The sequence below is a fragment of the Myodes glareolus genome, chromosome 17, assembly GCF_982192425.1.
Source record: "Myodes glareolus chromosome 17, mMyoGla1.1, whole genome shotgun sequence".
NCBI lineage: Eukaryota > Metazoa > Chordata > Mammalia > Rodentia > Cricetidae > Myodes > Myodes glareolus.
In genome coordinates, this window is record NC_142042.1 from 38277287 (window position 1) to 38303943 (window position 26657).

Consider the following 26657-nt stretch of genomic DNA (forward strand, 5'->3'; position numbering starts at 1 on the left):
CCAACAATTCTTCATCTGGCACACTCTGGTCTTAAAGGAACTGACCACAGAAGAAAATATATGGAATCATTGAGTAAATACTTTAGAGGTACTGAGTAAAAATTTGGAACATTGTGTGTCATGATTTTTAAGTAAATAACCCAATGGCACCCATAGACAAAATCTGTATGGTTAAGTCTCCATGTATATTATGAACAAGTAAAAGCTCTGTCTTTACCTCTGTAGAAACAAGGTATCGTCCTGCTCCAATTAAACCTTTCGTCTGTACTTTTGATAAAGTAATATATAATCTAAACACAATAAATCATTCGACTTGGCTTAACTTAGCTGCATCACAGTGACTGTGATTATTATTAAAATTTGAATGAGTTATCTGAGTCCAGTGGACAACTAACGCTCCTGTGATGACCTTTCTACAGTGACTGGTCATCCAGCTCTCTTCTTCTACTGTATTTCAGGATTTCTATTAACTTCAGTGACAGTCACATACACACAAAGACAGAATGTAAAAATCATTCACCCCAGCTCACTAAAGGCACAGGTCAGAACTATATGCATGTAAACTGATGATTCCACCATATCCTGCATGAAAGGTGCTTAAAAGATTGAACTCTAATGCCACTATCACTTAAATGAGTTCCATAAGTCCAAAGTTTCCATATCCTCCCTCTGTATGCAAAAGAGGAGTGTGTGCATTTTATGAAGAAGATTCCAATCACTTAATGTAGCAACAGACTGAATTTAGGTTGAAATACAAAGTCCGAAACAATAGTTTAGCAGAAATTACAGATCAGGGCTTAGATCAGAGGAAGGGGATCTAGGACTCATAAGGAAGACATCATCCATGACTCACAACCAAGACCAAATCAAGAAAAGCCAGGCTAGGGAGAGGACTGAGGAAGTAAAATGCTTGCTGCACAACATGAAGACATGAATGATGTCAATTCCCAAAATATCAGAGAAGGTGCTCTGTGACCCCAGTGTTGAACAGGAGATCCCTGGAATATGGGAGCATGCTGGACAGTTTGTCTAGGCGATCTGTGAACTATATGTTCAGTGAGAGACTGCATCAGAAAGAGAGTGGAGAGAGGGTGTAAAGACACTAGCAGTTTTACTACAAACACAGAAGACATAGAAAGATAGATGATAGATACATACATAGATTATTATGATGATGAATATATATATATAGATAGATAGGTAGATAGATAGATAGACAGAAATACAAAGAAATGTCAACAATAATGTACTAAAATGCTCTCTCCAAACTCTTTTAAAGAAGAATTAAATTTATTGTATTGTTCACAAACAGCTGATTGATAATTGAAGCAAGCTCCATAACTTAATATAACCTACCAAAGAAATTGCAAAAATTTGAGAATATAATTTAACCAGGGAGTATTTTTAAATTTTAATACCTGGAACTTAGTGATAATTTTTATCTAGCCTCTTTATAGATCTTATTTTCATATTCTAATGAAAGACTATCAAATAAGATGAAAAAAATAGCCCAAAGGTTTCAGACACTGAAATTTATTGTAACAAATTAGAAATCAGTTGAGTTGACAGACAAAGTATGAGTAGCTATCTAGGAACATAAACCCAGAATAGATTTTTAACCTTATTTCTAGGGCAGAATACTATAGGGAATTCCACTATAGTAGTAATTTTCACTCCAAAGTTTTCCTTGAGAAATAATCTGTTATCCTCAGTGTGTTTCCTAACTACATTTTTAGATTTTTTAATAGTTTGTATTCTATTGCTATTAATGACTGTTATTTTAGCTGTGAAAGAGTAACCCAAGCCTTTCTAATAGAGCTTTTTCAGTATACAGCATTACAAACTGTAGTCCTTACCTGCATTTTGGATCTTCATCCCACACAAATGTAACTTTGTCCTCTAGAAACTATAGCTCCCTTCATTGTACCTTGGTCACTCTCTCTTTCATATCCCCCCATGTATGTATCTCTTTCATTTTTTTTTTTAGATTTGACATACAGTGAATACTAGGAAGCAACTTAATTTGTGTTTAGTAAATTTAGTTTAATGACCCCCAAAGAGGATCTGTGTTGTAAAATATGGAACCTGCTTTTTACTGAGGTTACTCACAATTTCTTTACTTATTTATTAGTTAATGGTCACTTTGGTTATTCAAACAAAATGTATATATCTATACAAGGAAATGCTTTTATTTATTTGTAGTTTGGGGATATTTTGATATAGAGATTACAGTATTCTAGGAAAGTTCTATTTTTAAGGTTACTGAGAAACAGCCATATTGTTTTCTACAATATGACACTCTAACAGCGAATAAACCTCTCCATTTCTTTGCATTCTCATGAACTCTTACTATCTTTGTCATCTCTGTACTTTAATTAATAGTTATACCAATAGTTTTGAAGGGATATCTTACTGAGAATTTGAGTTTCCCTGGTAATTTCTTATATGGACACAGTTTCATATACTTGCTGAACATCTATGCACCATCTATGGGGAAATATCTATTCAGGTTTTTGCCCATTTTAGTCCAGGTTCTTATCCTCTCCCCCCGTCTCTTTCTATCCCTCCTTCTCTCCCTTAAGGTTTTCCAACTTTTCTATAAGGTTATAGAAGCTCCTTATATATTTTGGACATTTGCTCCTTAGAAACATGTAGCCTGTTAATATTTCCCCAACACAAAGGCAGACTTTTCTTTCTGTATATCTCTGTGTGTGGTTGTATTTGTTCGTGTGTGTGTGTGTGTGTGTGTGTGTGTGTGTGTGTGTGTGTGTGAATATGGACACTGGAAATTAGCATCAAGGGGTTTTATTAATTCACTTCCACCTATTTTTTTTTTGTGAAAACATCACTCAGTGAACTTGGAGGTAGGCTTGTAAATTTGGTGTTAGGGACCCAAATTGAGGTCCTCAGGTTTGCACTGCAAGCATTTTATCCACTGATCCAGATGCCTCATGACCCATGGGCAACATTTTCATTTATTGTTTGCTTCTTTTGATATGGAGAAGAACGGTGTTCTGACTACTTTCATTTATTTATTTTTGTTTTGGCTGCCTGTGTTTTCCCTGTACTGTTATAAGACTAGTCACAGCCCATATTGTTCCAGGAGATTCCCCTGTTCCTGTCTAGGGATTTTATACAATCAGACCTTACGTTTCTTGAATTTACATTGAATGTGTTTTTGTGTATATGGTACATTGTGTATGTGACTGGATGAACAATTCCATGTGACACATATTGGTTAAGAAGGACAGAATATTCTGTCACATTTACTCAGCAGCGTAAAGAAATTTGGCTTTTCAGTTTTGAAATGGAAACACTTTTCCAAAATTGTGTGTCTTAATTTTCAAACACATAAATAGAATTTGAAATTACTGCTTGAATATGCGTCTTTCCTGCCAATCTATACTTCACTTTTAAGGAGAAATAATTAGAAAGGGAGATTCAATACCTATAGAAGCAGAGAAGGGAACTGAGTTGGGGAGTAGGAGCGAATAAGCCAAGATGATCAGAGAGAGGGGAGTGCAATAAAGGAGAGGGGGAAGGTCTCAAAAAGATTGGAGCAACCCGCTAAAGACAATCTTACAGAGAATTAAAAAAGGCAAAAGATAACTAAAATCAGATTCTGACTAGCGCTGAAGGCCAAGCTGACATTAAACACTGTGAACTTGGACTAAATCCAATCGGCAGAGTTGCTTGAATTTTTCTAGTAATATTCAGCAGCTCAGAAATATAGAAAATGAAAGGTTATATTAACCCAGGATTAGGGAGTGGAGTGGAGAGGAATTCAGTTACATTAAAAGAAAGGCAGAACAACTTTCACCCAACCAAAACACCCTGCCCAATTTTAAATTCAAGTTTGTCCATTTTATGGCCATCTCAAGAATATTTAAATACTGATCTTTTTCTTCAAATTTTAGCTAAACTTTTAAAAACATATTTTCTGCCTGAATGGAAGTCTGAGTTCAGCTAATGGTTAAGATTGGTACATAAATCTATAATTTTCTGCCAGTAAATCACTATATGTAGAACTTCACAATTTTTAACAAAATTATTGGGAGTCAAAGTTCTAGAGAGCTTTGTGAACCGAGTTTAGTCCATTCCCTGCCAGAGTTGAAGGGGAAAATTTTTTCTTTTGTTTTTTTATTCTGTGAGTCACTGTACTTATGATAAGTTTTTCTAAAGACAGAAAATAACTCAAGCATTCAAGCACAGTTAATACAAAATACTTCAGGTCTACATCACATCAGCAATACACACATGGGTGACCAATAACTGAACCATGACCTGGTGTGAAGAGGCACAGTGAACCCAACAGTGTTCCTCTCCAGGAAACCTAAGCCAATGGGGCCTGAATTTGTGAGTCATACTCTGTAGAAAGGAGCTGAAAAGGCATTTTGTAGTGTAGACCAGAGGACATGGCAGCCATATGAGGATGAAAAAAAAAAAATAAGGAGCAAGATACAGACCAAAAAAAAAAAAAAAGGAGTGGCTAAAATTTACATTTTGAGGCCAAATTTCCGGACATGTTCAAGATATGTGATTTCTTCTGGCTTCTTTTTGAAGATTCTATTGCATGGTCCTCTTTTCTCTCTGATGCTCCAAACTGCATTCTTAAAATATTTAATTACACTAAATGTGTATGTATGTATGCATGCACGTATATGCCGCAATATGTGAGGACCTCCAAGGACAATTGTCGAGGTTGGTTCTTCCTTCCACCATTTGGGACTCAGGGATCGAACTCAAGTTGTGAAGCTTGGCACCAAGCCTCTACCATAATGAGCCATCTTGCCAAGCTTTGCGCTGAGCCTCTACCATAATGAGCCATCTTGCCATCACTGCTCTCTTTCATAGCTATTTTCATCTTACATTTTTTCATCAGTCACTCTAGTTAAGGTCTGCTGGTCATTAATCTGCTTAGTCTTCCTGCAGCTGACAGAGTTTCATTTCCACTTCAAACCTGAAGAAATTGGATCTGAGAGGACAATTCTTTCCCTTTCAGCCTTAAAAAAAAAAATTCTGGTGCTTTCTTCTAGGCTGCCGGATTTCCTGTGAGAAACCAGTTGTCCTCACAGCATCTTTTAAAGACAATTCATGTCATTTGCCTACTGCTTCTTTGAAAATTCTTTGCTTATAGAGTTTTCAGAAGAAAAACAGATTTGCTGATAGATTTTTGTATAAATCCCATTCAGGGTTCCCTTGAGTTCTGGAATCTGTAGGCTTATAACTTTTACAAAATATCCTCTATCTTGACTTTCCTCGACACTCTCTCTATGATTCAGTGTTGTATCAGCTCTTATGATATCTCCCAACTCTAGGACTTTGTTCCCTTTTTCAGATATCGATATATTCTCAATCAATGCTTATTTTTCTTTCTCTCTCCCTGTTGTGCTACTGAGCACATCAGTTAGGTTCTGTTCTGCAACTCTATTGAACAGGGTTGCTTTAAGTCCCAAAGGTTCCATTTTTTCTCATTCCTTTAATTTTATGAATTACTAAACCCCCTTTTTTTGTATAACATTTGATCATATTCTTTCCCCTCCCCCAAATCTTTCCAGATCTTCTTCACATCCTCATCCATTCAATTTCATGTTCTTTCAGAAAAAAAAACCCTCTGAAAATCAAAACACACAAATTCTAATTTAGAAAAAAATGTCAAACCAAACCAATGCAAAAAGCACACAAAACTCATAGAGTATATTTTGTGTTAGCCAACTACTCCCCCAAGCATGTTTCTAAGTGCTACTAATGCAATTTTATCTTTGCTATTCTGAAATCATGTTTAGATAATTATAAACCTGTCACCTTGGCATTAATGCCTTTCAGTTGTATTTTATCACCAAAACATCTCTCTTCCAAGTATCTTAACATTTGGAGTATTCCATTAACATTCTTTTCTCTCATTTTTGCCTTGTAATTTCTTTTGAGATAAAGTTTCAGAATGTAACTGATTTGGCTTCTAACTGGGGTCTTTCTTCCTTGGCCTTCTAAGTGCTATGATTACAGGGTGAGCTACAAAGCTAAGCTACAATTTGCGTGTACATGCACATGATCTTGGATATGATGTCTGGAGGTTTTAGACATGCCAGGCAAGCACTTGACCACTGAGTTACATCCCTGTCCAATATGAGGAGACACAACCTTCTTTACACTTTCATTTTTACTCGGTTGCCTTTGGCACCACTCTGGCAAGGGAAAGAAGAGATACTGCCATTGTACTGTCAGACAGAGACCCAGGCTTTACCCTCGACATTCACAGATACTCATGTAACATGGCTCCTTGTTATGACTAGGTGAAGATGAAGATTTTGGCTCCAATTATAAGTCTATTGGCAGGTTCAGATCACAGTAGAAAATGTAGGAGCATCTTCTTGTCAACTTTGGCTTTGCTGATACCCCAGAGAAAAAAAAAAGGTTTTATAACTACAGAACAGAGAAGACAATGATTCCCCTTTCTCCACAACTTCTCCAGGATAAGCTATTATTAGTGTCTTTGATCTTAGCCATCTGACTGGTGTAAGATAGTATCTCAGAGTTGTTTTGATTTGCATTTTTCTGATGGTTAAGGATGTTGAACATTTCCTTAAGTGTCTTTGACTATTTGAAATTCTTCTGTTTAAAATTCTCTATTTAGTTCTATACCCCATTTTTTTAATTAGATTATTTGGAATTTTGATGTCTAATTTCTTGTGTTCTTTATATATTTTAGAGATCAGTCTTAAGTCTGATGTGGGGTTGGTGAAGATATTTTCCCATTCAGTAGACTGCCTTTTTGTCTTACTGACTGTGTCCTTTGCTTTACAGAAGCTTCTCAGTTTCAGGAGGTTCCGTTTATCTATTGTTGCTCTCAGTGTCTGTGCTACTGGAGTATATTTAGGAAGTGTCTTCTGCGCCCATGTGCTGAAGACTACTTCCCATTTTCTCTTCTATCAATTTCAGTGTGGTTGAATTTATATTGAGGTCTTTAATTCATTAGAGCTTGAGTTTTGTGCATGGGGATAGATATGGATCTATTGTCATTCTTCTACATGTTGACATCCAGTGATGCTAGCACCATTTGTTGAAGATGATTTTCTTTTTCCGTTCTATAATTTTAACTTCTTTGTCAAAAATCAAGTGATCATAGGAGTGTGGATTAATATCCGGGACCTAAATTTGGTTCCATTGGTCAACCTCTGTTTTTATGCCAATACCAAACTATTTTCATTACTGTGGCTCTATAATAGGACTTGATATCAGGGATGGTGATGCCTCCAGAAGTTCCTTTATTGTATAGGATTGTTTTGACTATCCTGAGTCTTTTGTTTTTCTATATAAAGTTGATTATTGCTCTTTCAAGGTCTGTGAAAAATTGTGTTGGAGTTTTAATTGGGATTGCCTTGAATCTCTAGATTGCTTTTGATAGGATTGCCATTTACTATGCTGATCCTACTATCTAAGGACATGGGGCATCTTCTTACTTTCTGGAATCTTCTTCAATTTCTTTCTTCAAAGACCTAAAGTTCTTGTTATACTGATATTTTACTTCGTTGGTTAGTGTTACCTCAAGATATTTTATGTTATTTGTGGCTATTGTGAAGGGTGATGTTTCTCTGATTTCTTTCTCAGCTTCTAAATCATTTGTATATTGGAGGGCTACTGATTTTTTTTCAGTTGATCTTGTATTCTGCCTCTTTACTGAAGGTATTTATCAGCTATAGAAGTTTCTAGTAGAGTTTTTGGGGTCACTTATGTGTACTATCATATCATCTGCAAATAATGAAAGTTTGACTTCTTCCTTTCCAATTTGAACCCCTTGATCTCCTTTTGCTGTCTTATTCCTCTAGCCATAACTTTAAGAACTATGTTGAAGACATATGGAGAGAGTGGATAGCCTTGTTTTGTTCTTGATTTTAGTGGGATTACTTTCAGTTTCTTCCCATTTAATTTGATGTTGGCTGTTGGCTTACTGTATATTGCTTTTTTTTATGTTTAGATATGTTCCTTGTATCCCTGAACTCTCCAACACCTGTATCATAAAGTGGTGTTGAATTTTGTTGAATGCTTTTTCAGCATCTAATGAGATGATCATATGTTTTTTTTTCAGTTTATTTATATGGTGGGTTATACCGAAGGATTTTTGTATAATGAACATCTTTGAGATGAAACTGACTTGATCATGGTGGATGCTATTTTTTTATATTGGATTTGGTTTGCCAGTATTTTATTGAGTATTTTGCATCTATGTTTATGAGTGAGATTGGTCTCTAATTTTCTTTCGTGGTTGAGTCTTTGTGTGGCCTTGATTATCAGGGTTACTTGTAGCCTCATAAAAAGAGTTTGGCAATGTTCGTTCTCTGTAACTTTTGATTGGTTTTAGCTTGAAGCATGTTTTGGTTGATATTAGGATAGCTTGTTTCTTAGTTCCATTTGATTGGAAAACCTTTTCCTAACCCTTTACTCTGAGGTAATGTCTGTCTCTGAGGTTGAGGTGTGCTTCTTGAAAACAACAGAAAGCTGGATCCTGCATTTGTATCCATTCTCTTAGCCTGTGTCTTTTTATAGGTGAATTGATTCCATTGATATTAGAGATATTAATGACCAATGATTGTTAATTCCTGTTATTTTTCAGTGGTAGTGTGTGTGTTTCCCTTCTTTTGGTTTTATTAGTGTGAGGTTATTGGTTGCCTCTGTTTTTTTGGGTACAGTTAGAGTCCTTGGGTTGGGGTTTTCCTTTCAGTACTTTCTGTAGAACTGGATTTGTGAATAGGTGTCCTATAAATCTGGTTTTGTAATAGAATATTTGTTTTCTCCATCGATGGTGATTGAAATCTTTACTGGGTATAGTAGTCTCAGGTTGTATCTGTGGTCTCTTAGTGTCTGCAGCACAACTGCCCAGGACCTTCTGGTTTTTATGGTTTCCATTTAGAATTTGGGTGTGGTTCTGCTAGATTTACCTTTATATGTTACTTTGCAGCTCTTGATATTCTTTCTTTATTCTGTATGTTTTGTGTTTTGATTATTAAATGGTGAGGGATTTTTTTTAAATCAAGTCTATTTGGTGTTCTGTAAGCTTCTTTTACCTTCATTAGAATATCCTTTTTAAGGTTGGAAAAAATTTATTCTGTGCTTTTGTTGAATATATTTTCTGTGCTTTTGAGCTGGAGTTCTTCTCCTTCTTCTACTCCTATTATTCTTAGGTCTGGTGATCCAGATTTCCTGGATGTTTCATGTTAAGAATTTCTTGGATTTAATGTTTCCTTTGACCAATGAACCCATTTTTTTCTAAAGTATCTTCAACCCTTGAGATTCTGTCTTCCATCTCTTGCATTATGTTGGTTATGCGTGCTTCTGTAGTTACCATTCATTTACCCAGATTTTCCATATACAGAATTCCCTCTGTTTTGTGTTTTCTTTATTGCCTCCATTTCAGACTTGAAGTCTTGAACTGTTTGCATCACCTGTTTAATTGTTTTTTTCTTGGTTTTCTCAGGTTTCTTTGAGAGATTTATTAATTTCTTCCATTTTTTTTGTTCGTCTTTTCCTCCATTTCTTTAAGGAAGTTTTTCATTTCCTCTTTAAAGGTCTCCATCAACTTCATAAACTTATATTTAAAATTGTTTTCTTCTCTTCTTCTTCTTCTTCTTCTTCTTCTTCTTCTTCTTCTTCTTCTTCTTCTTCTCCTTCTTCTTCTTCCTATTGTATGACCAATAGGTTCTAGTGATACCATGTTGCTTTTTAGGTTGTTGGATGAATTCTTGCATTGGTGCCTACCCATCTCTTCCTTCAATTGATGCCGGCAGTGTCTTTGCCTCTTGGTCCAATCCTTGCAGTGGCTGTCTGTGTCTTGGGATCTGTTCTTTGTCTGCTCTGTGCAGTCACTATCTGTGTCTCAGGGCTTTTGGAACAGCCTACCTGCAAGAAATTCACCTGTTGGCTATATACAGATGCTGAGGCAGATGGGGGAGGGGCCAAGGTTTTGCCACAGTATGGAAGGCCTAGAGAATGAGGTGTCCTGTTGAGTGGCTGGTCACTCACCTCTTAGTCCTCTTGGTATGGCAGCAGGCTGTGCTTCATAGTTCTACTGAGTTTGCAGGGGGGAAAGGGAGGGGATGGATAGGCAAGTTTGGGGGTGGCAGGGTGGGATTTGTAGCTTGCAGGGTCCCTTGGTTGGGATGGGGTAATCACAATGTCCTAACTTTAAAAGTAAATGTCTTGAGGATTGTGAATTCAAGACCAGTCTCAGAAAATAATAAAATCTAAGATGAAATGATAATACAAATTTTGTATTGTCTATGTGGGTGCTGTTAGAAATCCGTTTGTAAAGGAACTGGAAGACATTTCCTCAGATTTGTATTTTGTAGCATGAAAGTTATAAAGTCAGCAGCTTCTCTGTGTATCAAGAAGTTAGGAGATGAATGCAGTAATTCCTCCAGGCACTCTCATCAGACTGGATTGGCTGCATTTTCTGTTTCATTATTTCTCCATAGATATCTCACTTTATGTAGATTTTTACATTGCAATTGTTTCTCATCTGATAGCATATAATATACATCTGGTACTTGGTACATTTATTTTAGGACCGAGAGGTGGACTAATAATATACTAGAAAAAGTATTCCCTGGTTTAGTAGGACAGGAAATAAAGTACAGCTTTTTTGGAGACTCTCAAATAAAGAAAGGAAGAAAGAATGGAAGGAAAGAATTAAGAAAAGAACAAAAACAAATAAAAGAAAAAATGGATGTCACCATTTAGTTTGTTCGCTACCTCTTCCTTTGGAGGTTTCCAAAGCACACATATCTGCCATATTATCTGCGTCGTACTGGGGATTGAAAAAGAAAAAAACATAAACCCTACCTGGAGAACTGAAGCACCACTGTGAAGAAACTGAAGCCCACTTTCAGCTGAGTCAATTCCACCTGTGGCCAAAATAGGAAACCCAGGCAAAGCACGGGCGATGGCGGTCACAGCTCGCAAAGCAATAGGTCTGATGGCAGTTCCTGCAGAAGATAAGGAAGCTTGATGGTCAGACTTTCTGACATGGGTACATATTGCCATCTATTTACTGCCAAGCAAAGTCAGCATTTTACTAGACAAATTTCCTATTTCTTTATCAGTTTCAAAGTGTTTTATGTTTTCAGTGATTGTGGATTTAAGGATGTTGATGCTATTATCAAATCCAGACAAATTACAAGGTAGATATGACAAGCCTAGAACTCTTATATAAAATACATACAAATTATGGCTTGGTACACAGTAATGTGAAAGTAAGATTACTTGGGGTAGTCAAACATCTGTTTAATAAAAAGTCAGGGATCGGAAAGCTTTGAAAAAGAGAACAATCACATACAACTCTATGAATAGTCATACATTTCTGCACAAGTTAAGAAAGTTGGTGTGAATGCAGAGGCTAAAAATCCAAACCTCTGAAGAACATACAGATTCTATATTGCTTTGCATATATATATATATATATTTGCACAGTTTGAAGGTTCTCCGTAAGCCTGGTATAATTTTCCTTGCTAGAAAATTCAAATTAAGTTAAAGAGAATTAACTTGACACCTATAATTAGAATACACATTTCATACACATGTATCCACATATATGGATATATGTACACACATATATACATATCTTAATTAGTCAAGCATTGCCAGTATATTAGTCCCAGCCCTAACAAATCTCAAAACTGTATAACAGACAGAACATGCTGCAATGATTTTTAAACATGAATATATTGAACTAAAGCTACTTTTTTAGTCTCATTTACATATTAGAGAGAATTTGTATTTTTGTAATTGAATATAATTATAATTATATAATAATAATATAATTATAATTATATAATTATTCAATGTAAAGGAATATAATCTGATATTCTTGGTGATCTCTCAAGTTAATGACGCATTCAAAGCATTTTCTGAATTAAAGGTATTTCTAATTATGAAATGATTGGATTTTGTCGGAAACCAGAGTCCACTAAACAACATAAACACATACCTGGCTCAGGGTCCTATTATTGTATTTACCAACTCAAGCCGAGCCATCAATCTGGGCAATATGAACTTCTTGGGGGGGGGTGGCTATTACTTCCAGGAAGTTCACAGAATGTTCCTTGCAACAGGTGACTTTTGGTCTGAACACACTATACGGTGATGACAACAGTAGGTAGGAAAAAACAAATCCATGGAGACAGTGAAAAGGTCAGTGTTTGGAGAGAGGGGGGTCGGGGTAGGAAGGAGGAGAAGGCAAAACTAGAAGAATCTTAGGAGAGTGAAACTCATGACAGATACTTTAATAGAAGGTGCGTGTTGTTACATATTAATCCATAGACCATAAAGCCCGAGGGTGACCTCTAGTATAAACTTTGGGTCCTGAGCAATAATGCCACCCTGATGTAAGATTCCCAATTTCAGTAGTTATAGCACTCAGGTGAAGGGTCCTGAGGACAAATGTGGTGGGTGCTGGGACATGAAGAATCTTTATATCTTTTTTTCAATTTTGTTGTAAACTGAAAACTTGTCTTTCAGATACATTCTTTTACAAAGAAGTGGTTTTCTGCTTAGGGTGTTCCTATCAATTTCCTATTAAACTAAATTTATGCATAAGGGATGCTTCCTTGTTATCGTTAAGATGTGTATGGAAATTCCTACTTGTGTTTCTGTTACCTAAAAGCTTCCTAGAGATTGTTCAAACCTGACACTTCAGAATTCCACAACAGGTTTTTAGAACACACTGTATTATGTTAAACAAAAGAGAAACTAGACATTGGATTTTCCTTCTATGCCAATGATTCCTTTTTGTCTTAATATTTTAACCAAAATAGAAAAATATAACAGGTAAACTATTGTATTTAGTACTATATGCTGTAGGTATAATAAAAAGAAATTTAACAATGCATATAGTTAAAAGAAAATCTGTAATATAAATATTCAGATAGACAGAGCTAACTGCATTACAGACTGTTCAATAATACTGAGGCAATGGGTTCTTGATATATGTATTACTTTGAATTAATAAAGAAATATTGGGATTCTTTTCCTTCCCTTATTTAGTATACCCAAGAGACTATAGGAAACTTGAACTAAGCAGATAAATAATTTATTTCTCACTTCATGGTTAGAAGATTATCATTAACTCTAAGGGGTAAAATTTCAAAGTGGTATACAGGGGTTTGTCAGCATATTCCAATTGATACTAATGGACATCAAATGGCAAACTCCCAGGACACAGCTTTGAAAATTTAACCAGTTACATTTAAAGGGCAACATTATTACATGGGTGTTAAAAATGCCAGCAAATTCTCATTGGCATTTGAAGACGTTCAATTAGGTCAATACAACATTTTCTACTTCATGTTTTTCTTCCGTTTCTAAAACTTTTCTAATGTGCATAATGACCATGGAAACCTTTCAAACTAATAAAGATATCTTTTCCTGTTTTTTTTAATTAAGAGGAATTATGTTCTCTGTGAAAATGTGAACCAAAGGTGAAGATATAGATCTTCCTGTTGTTGGGCAAGAATTAAGTCAGCTTTTATTTATATTATTATAAACTCCATTTTACTAAAAATAATTGTTTCAGTGGGACATATAACCTACCTGTTCTCAGTATTTTTATGGAAAATAATTTCTATAAAATAGATTTTACCCACTAGGACATTATAAGAAATAACATTAGAGGTATATATAAGAAAATTTCTCTAGTTTCAACATGGGAAAAGTAAAGAGATGATAGATTCCAGTCAAAACTAAAACTCAATGTGAACAATGTACAAGTATCTGTATTAAACAGAACTGCATGTTTGTCAATTATAATGGACAGAAACTTCCAGAACCCCAACTGCTGAGATGGTGACTTCTAAAATATTGCCATTATGATGGTTATTTCTTTTAGAACAAAAAGCAGGAAAGACAAAGTTAGTTTGATAGCCTGAGAGATGTGAAGACAGGTTCCATCCTTGTGAAAAGTGATGAGGTTTCAGTCAAGAAATTGAATTCCTATCTACCTAAATCAACTAATAGATAGCACATAATTTAAATCAAGTTGGCATCTACATAGGCTGGCCAGAGGAACCTGATGGAAAATTCACTTACATCAAGCCATTTCTATTTCAGTTGTGTGGAATTCTGCAATAAAGGTCAAGTCATTCTAGGTCTACGCATCTTGAAACAGACTAAAGGCTCAAAGACAGAGATGGAGGGAGAGAAGAGAGAGAGAGGGAGGAAGGAAGGGAAGGAGGGAGGGGAAAAAGGGCTGAAACAGAGCTTTGTTTTGCAACATTTGCCGAGAATTCTGGATTGCACAAAAGTGGCCTCCTGGAGTCATTGATGGGATAGACTGAACTTTCTATAAAATAAATATACAAAAACCTTCATGTAGTCATAAATTAAATGCAAGTTCATGTGTTGGAGTTACAGATTATTGATAAATATTACAGAACATTTCCAGATTGACTATGTCTTAGAAAAACATTTTATTACTGAAAGATTTTCAATAATTCTTAAAAGATATTTCTTTTGAAAAGAATATCAGTTTTCTTCAGATACCATCTTCAATAGAACAGCACTATTTTCTGTGGTACTATGTTTTGGAATCCACGTAAGAACACATTATGACTTAGACTTCTTTCTTAATGTTCTTTTACTCATCGACTTGCCCACAAAATATTTTCAAACATGTATTTTTTTTCCTAATTTAAATTCAATTTGTATATTCACGATATTCAAAATAGCAGTCATTTTTATTTTATTAGATTGTTTCAGAGTACATAAGATTCAGCAGACATCTTGGGCAGCAGAAAACAAAATCATGATTTATTGATGCCATATATTTTATTAATATGAATTTTATGAAGAAATCAAAGTGAGGATTAATTACCATCTGTAACAACAACAGTCAGGCATTGGTCCAACTATTGAAGTTTAAACACTAACTATGCTACTTGCAGCCTGTGTGGTGTTGTGAAGATTTCTTCATCATGTTGAACTTCAATTTTGGCATGTAGAAAACAATGAAAATTGCAATAATGTCATGGAATTTTTCCATTGGTGAATTTAGTGTAGTTCAAGGCATACCCTAAACACTGAGGTTGAGAATTTGATCTGTGCATCTCTGAAGGACCACTGAGTCTGGAGAGAGCATTTGCTTGGTTCACTTTCATGTTGTCTTCTGTGTTGCTCTCCTGCACTTTGTGATGCAGTGAAACTGATTCTTATAAAAAGACAAAAGCATGGCGCCTATCTGGATAGACCTTTATACTCTCCGATATCCTGAGAGGACCAGCCATGTCCTCACCTTTTTTTCTCTCTAACAGTTGTCATTGACCACTGTCATAATATTGATCAGATTACTTTGCCTCTAAATGTGTAAACCTCAGAGTCCAACATCAGTACACTAAGAGTTCTTTTATAATAAAAAGACCCAGGCACTAACCCAATATAAAAGGATTTTTAATGATGTTAGAAGTAAGGGGTTTCTGGTGAAAAGGGAGGAGAGATTTACTTCGCATGACTGAATCATTGAAGGGGAAAAGGGATTTTTTAATGGGCAAGATAGTGTGGAATGTATGCTAATTTTGGATAACTGGAATTTTGAATAATTGGGTTTAATTCTGTTTGTTTTTCCTCTCATCATTTGACTCTTAGGATAGCTATGATTACACAATTAATTGGTAGAACTAAGTCCACATAAACTCCCTGATAATAGTTCAACCTGGCAATAAAACAGAGGCCGGGTTGGAATGTTCATTTGTACTCACTGCATATACAAAAGAAAAATGCAGCTTTAATTTGCTTATATTAATTAAAATATAATGAATTAAGTGGGTAACAAATTCATTCAAAATTGAATTTAGACTATCTAATTGTTATAACAACACCCAGAAGGAAAAAAAATATGAACAAATAGGGAATTTCAAAGGTTTAAGGGTTGAAAGATTGATTTTTATAAAATACACTTTAAATCAAGAACCAGAAAATTTATGCTTCATGAAAACAAGTTTAAAATGTTAATGAAGCTAATAAACTGATAAATATGTGCGGCGCAACTATTTAAAAATACATCTTTACACATGGATTAAGATCATCTGAGAAAATGAACATAACTCAACCAGAAACTGATGCACTAAAAGGATTGAGGGTTATATGCAGATGTGAAATTAAAGGACAGAAATGGAGAGTAGTAAAATGATACAAAATTGCTGAAACTATTTTAGTTTTTTTCCCTCAAAGCCGAATGTTTTCTTATTAAAATGTTTTGATTTTGTTGCTATTAAAATATAGTTTGAAAGCTTTAATATCTTTGTTGCTATGTTTATCTGCATTTTAAGAATATTCAACATGCCCATAGTCAGTTAATATTCAACAACTCTACCTAAGAGATTCCAGGGATTTTATTTGAAGCAATAAAATTAATAATGTTCATTGTGACTGTAGAATTCTCTCTCCTCTCCCCTCCCCTCCCCTCCCCTTCCCTCCCCCAATGAAGGGAGGGCATGGGGTAAGGTGACCACTGCTGTATTGCCCATGTTCCAGGAGATGACCCATACCCATGCACGTATGGACAGCACAAATTAAATTCATCGGATTATAAAAAGAGCCACAAAGGTTGGAGAAAGATGTGCTGGGGGCATCAGAGTGCATTGTGGGGAAGGAGTGGAGGGCAGAAATGATAAATATACATTGTGAATGTGAATGATCGTCAAAGAATTTTTTTAAAAGAACTTTTAAAAATTAAAGATAGCTAGGAAGAAAGATTTATTGTGGCTGATTTTGGCACTGGCTTCAAGGCCCATGACTTGGCATGGGTGATTGTTTCTACTTCTCTTATTCTTATCTTTAACCATCTGTGAACTCGGCTATGTTTTGACTTGCCTATCTCTTGACTATCTATGGTGATGAAACTGGTAAGATGGATTTGTACTAAGGAAAGCATTAGATTCTCCCAATTCAAACCTTGAGGATGCTGTGAACCTATTAGACACGGCAGCTTTAATAGCATTTTTCATGCTCTGCAGAGGCCAGACAGACACCGGTGATTAGGTCATCTTAGAAATGAAAGAACTGTTATTCATGTTGACATTTTGCAGTAAGTAGGCAGAATACAGAGCCACTATTTTGAGCACTTTCTAGTTGGCAATTTTCTTTGAACTTTGTATATATTGTCTTGACAACAACACTGTGAGGTGGGTATTTTTGCCTCGGTTTATACAGATATACAAAAATGACAGTGAAGGAGGGTAAATAGCATTTGGTCAAGATCAATCTGTCCGAAAGAGTGGATCCAATATTTGAACGCATGTGCACCTGAATCTCCCTCTACTAGTTATTAATCACCCTGTTATATTTCCTCTTCATTTTAGGTGTCCAAATGTAAATTAAGTTACAGAGGATGAGTTAATTTTTATAGTTAATAAAGATGTATTACCCGGGTATGATAAACTAAGAATATTAACAATGAATTAATTGTTGTATAGGAATTAAATTAGAGCTAGCACAGTTCATAATTGCTATGAGAGTGACCATATGGCCCAGTTTTCTCAGGAGAGTACCTGTTTATTATACCTATGCTGATTCATAATTGTCTGATGTAATTATGAATAGCATTCTCTTTCACCTGAGAAGCGTCTCAGTTGGGATGCTACATTGTAACATCATGGTAGCTAAAACCGGTAATAATTATATCTGAGAACAACAATAGAAATTACAGAAGACAAGTGAAACCTGACTTGAAACAGAAGCAATCACCAGTGAGTATTTTGGAAACTCCCGGTGTGGAACCCTTAGTGTGAGGGGCTCAAGGTCTTTGCAACTCTTACCAGAAGAGAAAGCACAGCAGCCACTGGGCACCGTCTGTATGTTCTATTTTTCACCTGTAGGTGGCCACCACAAGCTACACTTATTAAACAACTCATTAGGAGCATTTTTCAATACTGTCATCTTCAGATAATTAGCAATTTATTTAAATAACCAATTTCTGTAGAAATAATTGCCATGAAATGCCCTGAACCTACTTTTTATAAACTATAATAAAAGTGTTAAGATAATCCCTGACATTTGCAAATGCCATTAGTTCACCTTTCCTTTTGATAGTGCTATGGCATTATGTTTAAACAATTACCTGATAACACAGCAGTTTAATGAAACAGTACAGTAAGCGCGTCTTCAGGATGGCCGGAGAGGACATGCAGATTTAAAAAGAAATTCAGTATGTAGACATGTTTACACAGAGGGAAAACAGAGCCGGAAGACTAGGGATCACTAAAATAAGTACACTGGTGGTATTTCATGGTGGATTTTAGTTTACATGGTAGAAAATACAGCAAACATCTTTTTTTTTTCCAGAAATACAGATGAAAATTGGATTATTAATTCAGGTTATTGGTTTTGTAAAATAAAATCTTATACAGCTACAAAATATGCCATATGTATGCTATTGGTTTTACATATTTCTCACAGTAAAAATCTTTAAATTTTTTCTATCAACCTTAAGCATTTAGGAAGGTTTTTTTTTTTTTTTAAAGTAGTCTACATTTTCAAAGTAGAGGTGAGCTGTCAAGGGAAACTCTAAGTGGCTTTCGCATTTCATGTGGTATTTGTCTTTAACACGGACAGAATTCTCACTCTTTTCCAGGTGGCATTTTAGCAGTGTATTCAGCTAGAAACCACTAATGAGAGGACAGTGTTTCTTGTCTGCAGGTGGTAAAACTCGTTGAGACTTTCACAGTGATTAAGCTGTTGGTTCCCATATAATGAAAAAAGAAGCAGAATTCAAAGTCTGGGGAGATATCAAGTTTGGGGCTCAACTGAAATCAGCACGGCTTAGCATCCGGCGGAGAGAAAATCGTCCATGTTGTTTAGCTGCCCACAGCATCGCTGTCAGTCTTGGCAGCATTATTTCTACTTTAGAGATGAGGACACTGAGGACACAGCTGTTTATGTATGGGATTCAGCACCGTTTGGCCCAATAATGTTCATGATGATAAAACAATCCATTGATGTCACAGTAAAATCCACTACTAGGATTGAATGCGAAGGGCTTTCTCTATTTCACAATAACCACCTTTCTCTCTCTCTCTCTCTCTCTCTCTCTCTCTCTCTCACACACACACACACACACACACACACACACACACACACACACACACACACAAGGCCTGGTAGTGACAGTTTTGGATTGTAAGATTGTAAATGTTAAATATTTAACTATTAAATTTAAACAGAGAGACTACTTTTAAAAAAAAACACTCTGAAGCAAGGGTTGCAGGACTCAGTGTAGAAGGCATTTCTTCTGAGTGCAAATATTACCACACTTCATAGAAAGCTGTCCTTAAACATGTACTCAGAAATGGTTTTCTGCAGAGGAGAAAGAGGAAGATTCTAATGACAGCAAGAATACCGATGTCCGGAACGACTACCCATGGGAGAACACAGGGTAAGCAGAAGTGAGCATCTTGCTGAGGGCAAATGAGGAAATAGGACTGCATCGTTTCTTTCTTTGGAAAGCTATGACTTCTTTTCTTTCTGAAATCCGTGCTGTTTTCCCTGAGGGTGGACTCATGACGAGGGTGTCCATGGTAGCCGTCGCTATAGTGTCAACCTTTCCTTTCATATCTTAGCAATGCATTCTCTGTGTTACTTGTCAGTGAATTCCATGTGTAAATCTCTGTGCACTGCAATGGACCTGCACCTCTCACAGTCTGCTGAAACCTGGCTGCACAGCAAAGGGCCCGTGGTTTGCTCTCTTCTGTGTGCTAGACAGCTCTCAAAAATGTGCCTTGTCTCAACCTCTGCGTTTCACTAGTGTCTATAAAACAGATAAGTTACCTTGGAAAAGAAGGTATCTATTGAGTAGTTGCTTTGTGGATTCATTGACATTAAAACTTTCTCTTACTTTCAGTTGGTTAAAAAATATGGGGAATTATTTTCTTTCATAATTATTTCATGTAACCAGCAACGAGCTGGGTAGCAAAAGGTGGTAGTAGAGGTTCTCTCAGCAAACAAGGAAGGATGAGGGAGATCATACAGAAACATGAGCAATACATGAACAGATGTCCCATGATATGACAGCCAACAGGGGCAGAGTGGCAGGCAAGAAGACTGAGTTAGTAAAAGGAGGTATTTGGGAGATTTATGTAGGTAGGACTTAGCTGAGATCTGCAGACAGGTAGCTAGGATTAGTAACTAGGATATATATGACTAGTTGGCACTGAGACCAAGGTAAGAACACTTGCAGATTTGGTAAAGGACACATCAGGCTTGCGAAACAATTAACAGCCAAGACTAGCAACCTCGGGATGGGAAAAACATATGCTCTGGTGTGCTGAGCTCCTGTCCAGTGGACAAAAAGACCAGATATCTTTCTCCTCCAGCTACAGCATTCATTCATTGTTGTGTGATACTTTATTCAATGTGCACATGATCGTGTGTGTGTTTGTATGTGTGTGTGAGTGTGCAAACATGCACAAATTTGTGTGTGCAGGCATGTGAAGGCCAGAGCACAACATCAGGTATAGCTCTTAGTTATTCACCACCTTATAATCTGGAACAGAAACTCACCAATTCAGCTCAACTAGCTCTCAGCCAGTCTCAGCAATTGCTCCTCCTGTCTCTGCCTCCCCAGTACTAAGTTTCTAGGCTTAGGCTACTATGTCTGCTTTCTAATGGGTACCAGGGATCCATCTCAGGTCCTCATGTTTATGTTGCAAGTTCTTTACCAACTGAGCCCTCTCCTTAGTCTCATTACATTTGATTTTTAAATTATTCTTTGAAATATTGTCTGGTATCAGGATAATCAAGTTTGAATCAAGTTCTCAAAAAGAAAAATGAAGAAACCTAAATAAAATGTTTCTGTTTTAATAGAAATTCATAAATCTTAATAAATCAACGTAACTGTTATTATTAAAGGTATTTTTCAAGACAATATTAAGAGAACATAGACTACTCATAGATTTATCTGTGTGTTTGTAGCCCTTGTTCATATCATAAACATCTTTCTTCTTTGGTAAAAACATTTATAGTTTTCTCTTAGACTGACTAGTTAAAATAAGAATAGTATGTTCTGCTTTTTAAGAACCTAGAGTTCATGTAGTAGAAAAGAGGAAAACATCCACTCACTCAACATTCACCAACGATCATCAGTCCCAGAATATATCATTGTCACATATGAATTTATACTTTATCAAATATCATAAACACAGGAGGAATCTGTCAGAATGAACACATGCAGAATGAACACACTAGAGTATGAATACATGATCAAGGAGGAGGACTTTAACACTCCACTACTTCAGAAGTTTCTAGAGTATGACATAAGGAACGCTCATGCTGTGTGAGGCCACAAGAGCTTCTGCCATCCGGCTGGCACCCCTCCCTCCCTGAGCAGAGGACAGCCACACAGCACTGCAGTTTCCCTCATGGAATTTATGCTTGTGTGTCTGTGAGTCATAAGATGCTGACTGCTCCTGAGTCGACTATGGGCAAGAGACTCTCCTCAGGGAAATGGGTGACTAGAAACCAGTAGTCACTTCAGTAGGCAACTGACTGGACAAGAGCTTCAAATGCATCTACTTTAGAACTGGATGGAATGGGACAGGAGGTGTGATGACTAGAACAGATTGTTGAGTAAGGAATGCCATCAGTTCAAACCGTAACAAATTGAAAGGATAATATGGAAACAATAAGAACCATTTGTGTAATAAATATAATAATGACATGATGGGCAAGAACAATGCAAATTATAACTGATCGAAGTTGAGACAACAAAGTTAGAAAAACAAATTTTAAAAAGGGATCCACAATTAGTGCAGATATTATATTCATAAATAAAAAACATTGTCACAGAGCAAACTAAAGATTCAGATGATTTCATTGAGTAACTACACTCAAGGAAGAAATAACATAAATTTTACATAAATTTTTGTAGAAGGAGGGGAAACGCAAACCGTTTTATATAGCTATTATATTTCTGTCATACAAATCTAACAAGTATATTAAAAAATAAAATTTAGCCCATGTAGTTGGAAGCTGTTCATTTGTTCCCGGTTGCTATGACTCAAAATAATCACACAGAAACTATATTATTTGCAATACTGTTTGGCAAGTCGTTTAAGCACATTTATGGCTAACTCTAATGTCTTAAATTAACCCACTGCTATTAATTTATGTATCATCACGTGGTTGTAGCTTACCAGTAAGGTTCTGGCGCACCTGTCTCCAGCAGCAGCTACATGGCTTTTCCCTGATTTCGCCTACTCTCTCTTTATATAATTCTTTCAACCTGACAGGTAATGGATATACCGATTCTTTTGAATGGGAATGGTTCTGAGGTTGAACAGCAAATTTTACAACTGGTTTTCCAAGTATTTGATCATTATCTCAATTTCCTCAGGGTTCCCTAAAGATGTCATCGTCCTCAGACAAGATCTAGCAAATATATTGTCCAAGAGTTGGTGTGGATGTTTCTTGATCATTTGGTGGGTTATGGATGTTTACCATCATTGAGTTAGAATATAGGCATGTAGGATAAAAACAAAAGTATTCATCTCAAATATTTTACAACAGTATGGATTTTTGTATAGTGATATAAATTTAAGGTTATTTTTGTTACACTACATATATGTTACACTACATATATGTTTCTACTCTTGTTTAAGGTATTGTATCTATGAAGTTCATTTAAAAAGTAATATAAAGTTTTAGTCCTTGAAAGTTACTATTAAAAACTGTTAAGGATAATTAGGAAATACAAGTTAATAGTCATCTACAACTTTCAAACTTTTAATTATGTTAGATATGTTTTTAAAATCATGCAAAGATATATTTTAGATTAAAAACAGCTTTCAAATGATTCAAAGACCTACAGAAAGTGGCATTTAAAATGTTTTGTTAACATAGGGCTTTTCATGACAGTGAGATATATCTGTTCCTGGCAGCAACAATCTTTTTCATAACAGGATGATGAGAATCAAAGCACCTCCATATGGAGTTTGCTTTTATTGTGACAAAACTAGCCATTTGAGCAAAAAAAAACTGCTCTTGGCTTCACTGCTATACAAATTGGACAATTGGAACACAAAGAAAAAAGGTTACCAAACTTTGTCATGAGAAGGTCATTTAAAATTCCTGCCTTGTAGAAAATCTACCAGATATTATAGGTCTGTAGGCCAAAGATGGATGCCCTAACATTGCAGAGGAATCTTACAGACAACCAGATGTCTCTGTCATTTCATTTTGGAAGTGATTTGTACTGCACTTCATGTTTTTTCAAGTAATATAATATACTTTGGGCATTTGATGTAGTTGAAGACTAGATAGCTATAGTTACATGTTTTCTTAGTTATGACAGAGGTAAATTAGGTACAAAACTCTGGACTTTCAAAGATAAGATAAATAATGGAGTATTTTTTTTCTGACTTTGCCAAATACAAATGAGATGGATATTGTAAATGTAATTCTTACTTTTTAAATGTTCTTATGTTTTCAATCTTGCCTGAGGCCATCAGAGAACACAGATATTTACATTACTGTTCATAATAGTAGCAAAATTAGATTCATGAGGTAGCAACAGAAACAGTTTTATTATTGGGGATCACCACAATATGAAGAACTGTATTAAAGGGTTGCAGTATTAAGAAGGTTGAGAACAGCTGCATTGGGCTGAGTTACTATAATTGTATTAGAGCATATCATAAATGAACTGGACAGAACTGGACAGTTCTGAAGTGGTTCTACAAATGAGAACAATTGATTTTGAACAAAGTACCAAGCTAACACTGTGTGAGGAAAGAAGTGATTCTTCTAATAAATGGTGTGAGACCCCCCACCTCTCCTCCTATGTAAAACTCGAAATGATCAAACACCTGAATGCAAGGCCTGAAATTATCAAAATTTTAGAAAAAAAATGGAGAAAATTTATTGCGTAGGAGCATAGTTAGTGATTATTTTAGATAAAATGATCCCCAAAGCACATAAACAAGAGAAAAGAGATAAATGGTATTATCTTATGGTAGGAGGTTTCTACAAAGGGGAAATAACCAAAAAAATGAAGAGACAACCTATAGAACGAAAATTATATTTACAAAATATTCCTCTGACAAAACATTAATATCCAGAAAAATATATGAAATTTGACCACAGAAATAATCCAACTATTGTAGACAAAATGCATATACCAAAAAACATATAAAAGCTAAATTCATAAAACTGTATATTTATAACAATGTGCTCAATTTTCTTAGACACCAGAAGATATAAATTAGACACAATAAAACATTGTTTCACAGCAGTTAGGAAGACTACTATCAAAGACGAATAAAACTGACGCTGGCAAGTGTGCATATAATTATGATTATGACATATGTCACATTACACACCATAATGGAAATAACTAATGGACACAACCTCAAAAAATATGCAGTTCCAAGATTTTAAGATGAGCTATAGCTCCAAACAGCAAATCTTGAAACCATAAAGTTGCAGAAAAATAAAACTATAAGATCTTTGCAAATCTGAGTTAGGCAAACATTTTTGAAATGAAAATAAAAGTGCTAACTAAAAGATTTAAATCTTAATAAATACACTCACAAGAAGACATTAAGAAAATGTATCAAGAAGTCAAAATTTAGAAAATAGTACATATATACTAACATATATAATACATATATTACATATATAACTAATGTATGATGAACAACTGTTAAAATGCATAGTGAAATCCTATAAAAACAGTAATTAAAAGGTATAAAACATTTAAAAGCAGCAAAAACTTTAAATATATATTTTTAAAGGGAAACAAATACATATACAAATACATTAAAATGTTCTATATCACACACACACACACACACACACACACACACACACACACACACACACATTGCAATTGAACAGCATCACACATTCCGAGAATTGCTAAGTATAAAATTTTATGATCACTCAGTGTGGATGAAAATAGAGAGTTCTTGTACATTACTGACAGGTAGGAGTATAAAATGATAGAATCCTTAGGATACTTGCTCAGCAGTTTCCTATAATAAATAAATAAATATCCATCTAGCCCTTTATTACAACAACTTCTTTCTTTGATATTTACCCAAGTAGAGTGAGATTGAGATTACAAAGCATATACACAATGCTGTGGGATTCCCCTCTGTATGCTGTGAATTCCATTGGTTAATAAAGAAACTGTTTTTAGCCAATGATAGGGTAGAACAGGGCTAGGCAGAGAAAACTAAACTGAATGCTGTGAGAAAGAAGGCAGAGTTAAGGAGAAGCCATGGAGCTGCCACTGGAGACAGACACGCTGAAACTTTGCTAGTAGGCCTTATGTTGATGCACAGATTAATGGAGATGGGTTAAATTAAGATGTAAATGTTAGCCAATAACAATCTAGAGCTAATGGGCCAAGAAGTAATTTAAATAATAGAGCTTCTGTGTGATTATTTTGGGAGTCTGGGAGGCTGGGAAATGAGCAGCTCCTATAACAACACAAGAATGTTCATGGCAGCTTATTTGATTTGGAAACAATTCAGATACACTTGAAGTTGAATAAACATTAGGTGATTAATACAATGAAAATGACTAGCATCAAGATGAAACTATCTGATTCATGAAATAATATACACAGCATACATACACAGCAAAAATTATGCTGAATAAACTAAGTCTGATGCCATGTGCATGTACACACATGTACATTCTCTCTCTCTCTCTCTCTCTCTCTCTCTCTCTCTCACACACACACACACACACACACACACGCACACACACACAAAGAGAATAGACAAATCCATGTTAATGTTATGTTTCAAGCTAGATCTGGAGAATCTGCCTAGTAAGAAATCAAAGGGACAGACAAATGTTGTTTGATGGACCAAGACCCCGTGAAAGGTCACCTTGAACACCCCCCCCCCAAAAAATTAATTTGCCCAACAAAAAACAGGAAGCAATTTGGAGAAGAACTATGCCCATATTCCCAAATATTGATTATAAATGTTTGTTTATATTAAAATGGGTATATGCTATAGAGATTTGCATTGGTATAGATCTTAGCTTATTGGCATAAATTTAACATCAATTTTGTTATACCATGTATATGTATTTCTGATCTTGATTAAGGAATTGTGTTTGTCTACATCATTGAAAAATGTGTATACTTAAGAAATATAGGTAAATAGCAAGTCATCTATAATAGTGATGCTTGTAGTCATGTTAGTTTCAGATGGATAGGGATTCTTTAAATCTTTCAAAAACTGCAGAATAAGGCATTTAAAGTGTTTTAAGAATTTAGGATTTTCATGACAATGAGACACATATGCTCCTGGCAGCACCACCTACTTCAAGAGGAAGATGGGCATCAAAGAGGCTCCTTATGGAGTCTGTTAACCATTTGGGCAAGAAACTGATCTTGCCTGGACTGCTTCATGGTATGCTGTACATACACGATCCACAGACAAATGATAGGCCTATAGTCTGAAGATGGATGCCCCAATGTTACAGAAGAACTTTGAGTGACTGTCCAGGAAGGAAGAAGTCTCTGTCAATTCTAGGGTTTTGGAAATTGCTTACAATGCACTTCCTCTTCACTTAGGTAATATTATATCTTTCTGGAGTCTTTGATGGAGCTGAAAAATGTATAGTTAGAGTTATAGTTTTCCTTAGTTATGATTAAAGATAAA

The 26657-nt window shown here is 35.5% G+C and overlaps 1 protein-coding gene across 1 annotated transcript in view; it reads right to left on the reverse strand.

Moving 5' to 3' along the window:
* Dpyd (dihydropyrimidine dehydrogenase) overlaps nt 1-26657 on the reverse strand; it is an 801706-nt gene that overhangs the window by 143929 nt on the left and 631120 nt on the right. Inside the window, exon 19 of the mRNA XM_087897615.1 lies at nt 10837-10979. Within this exon, the coding sequence (XP_087753741.1) occupies nt 10837-10979 (143 nt within the window). The remainder of the gene's footprint in view (nt 1-10836; nt 10980-26657) is intronic.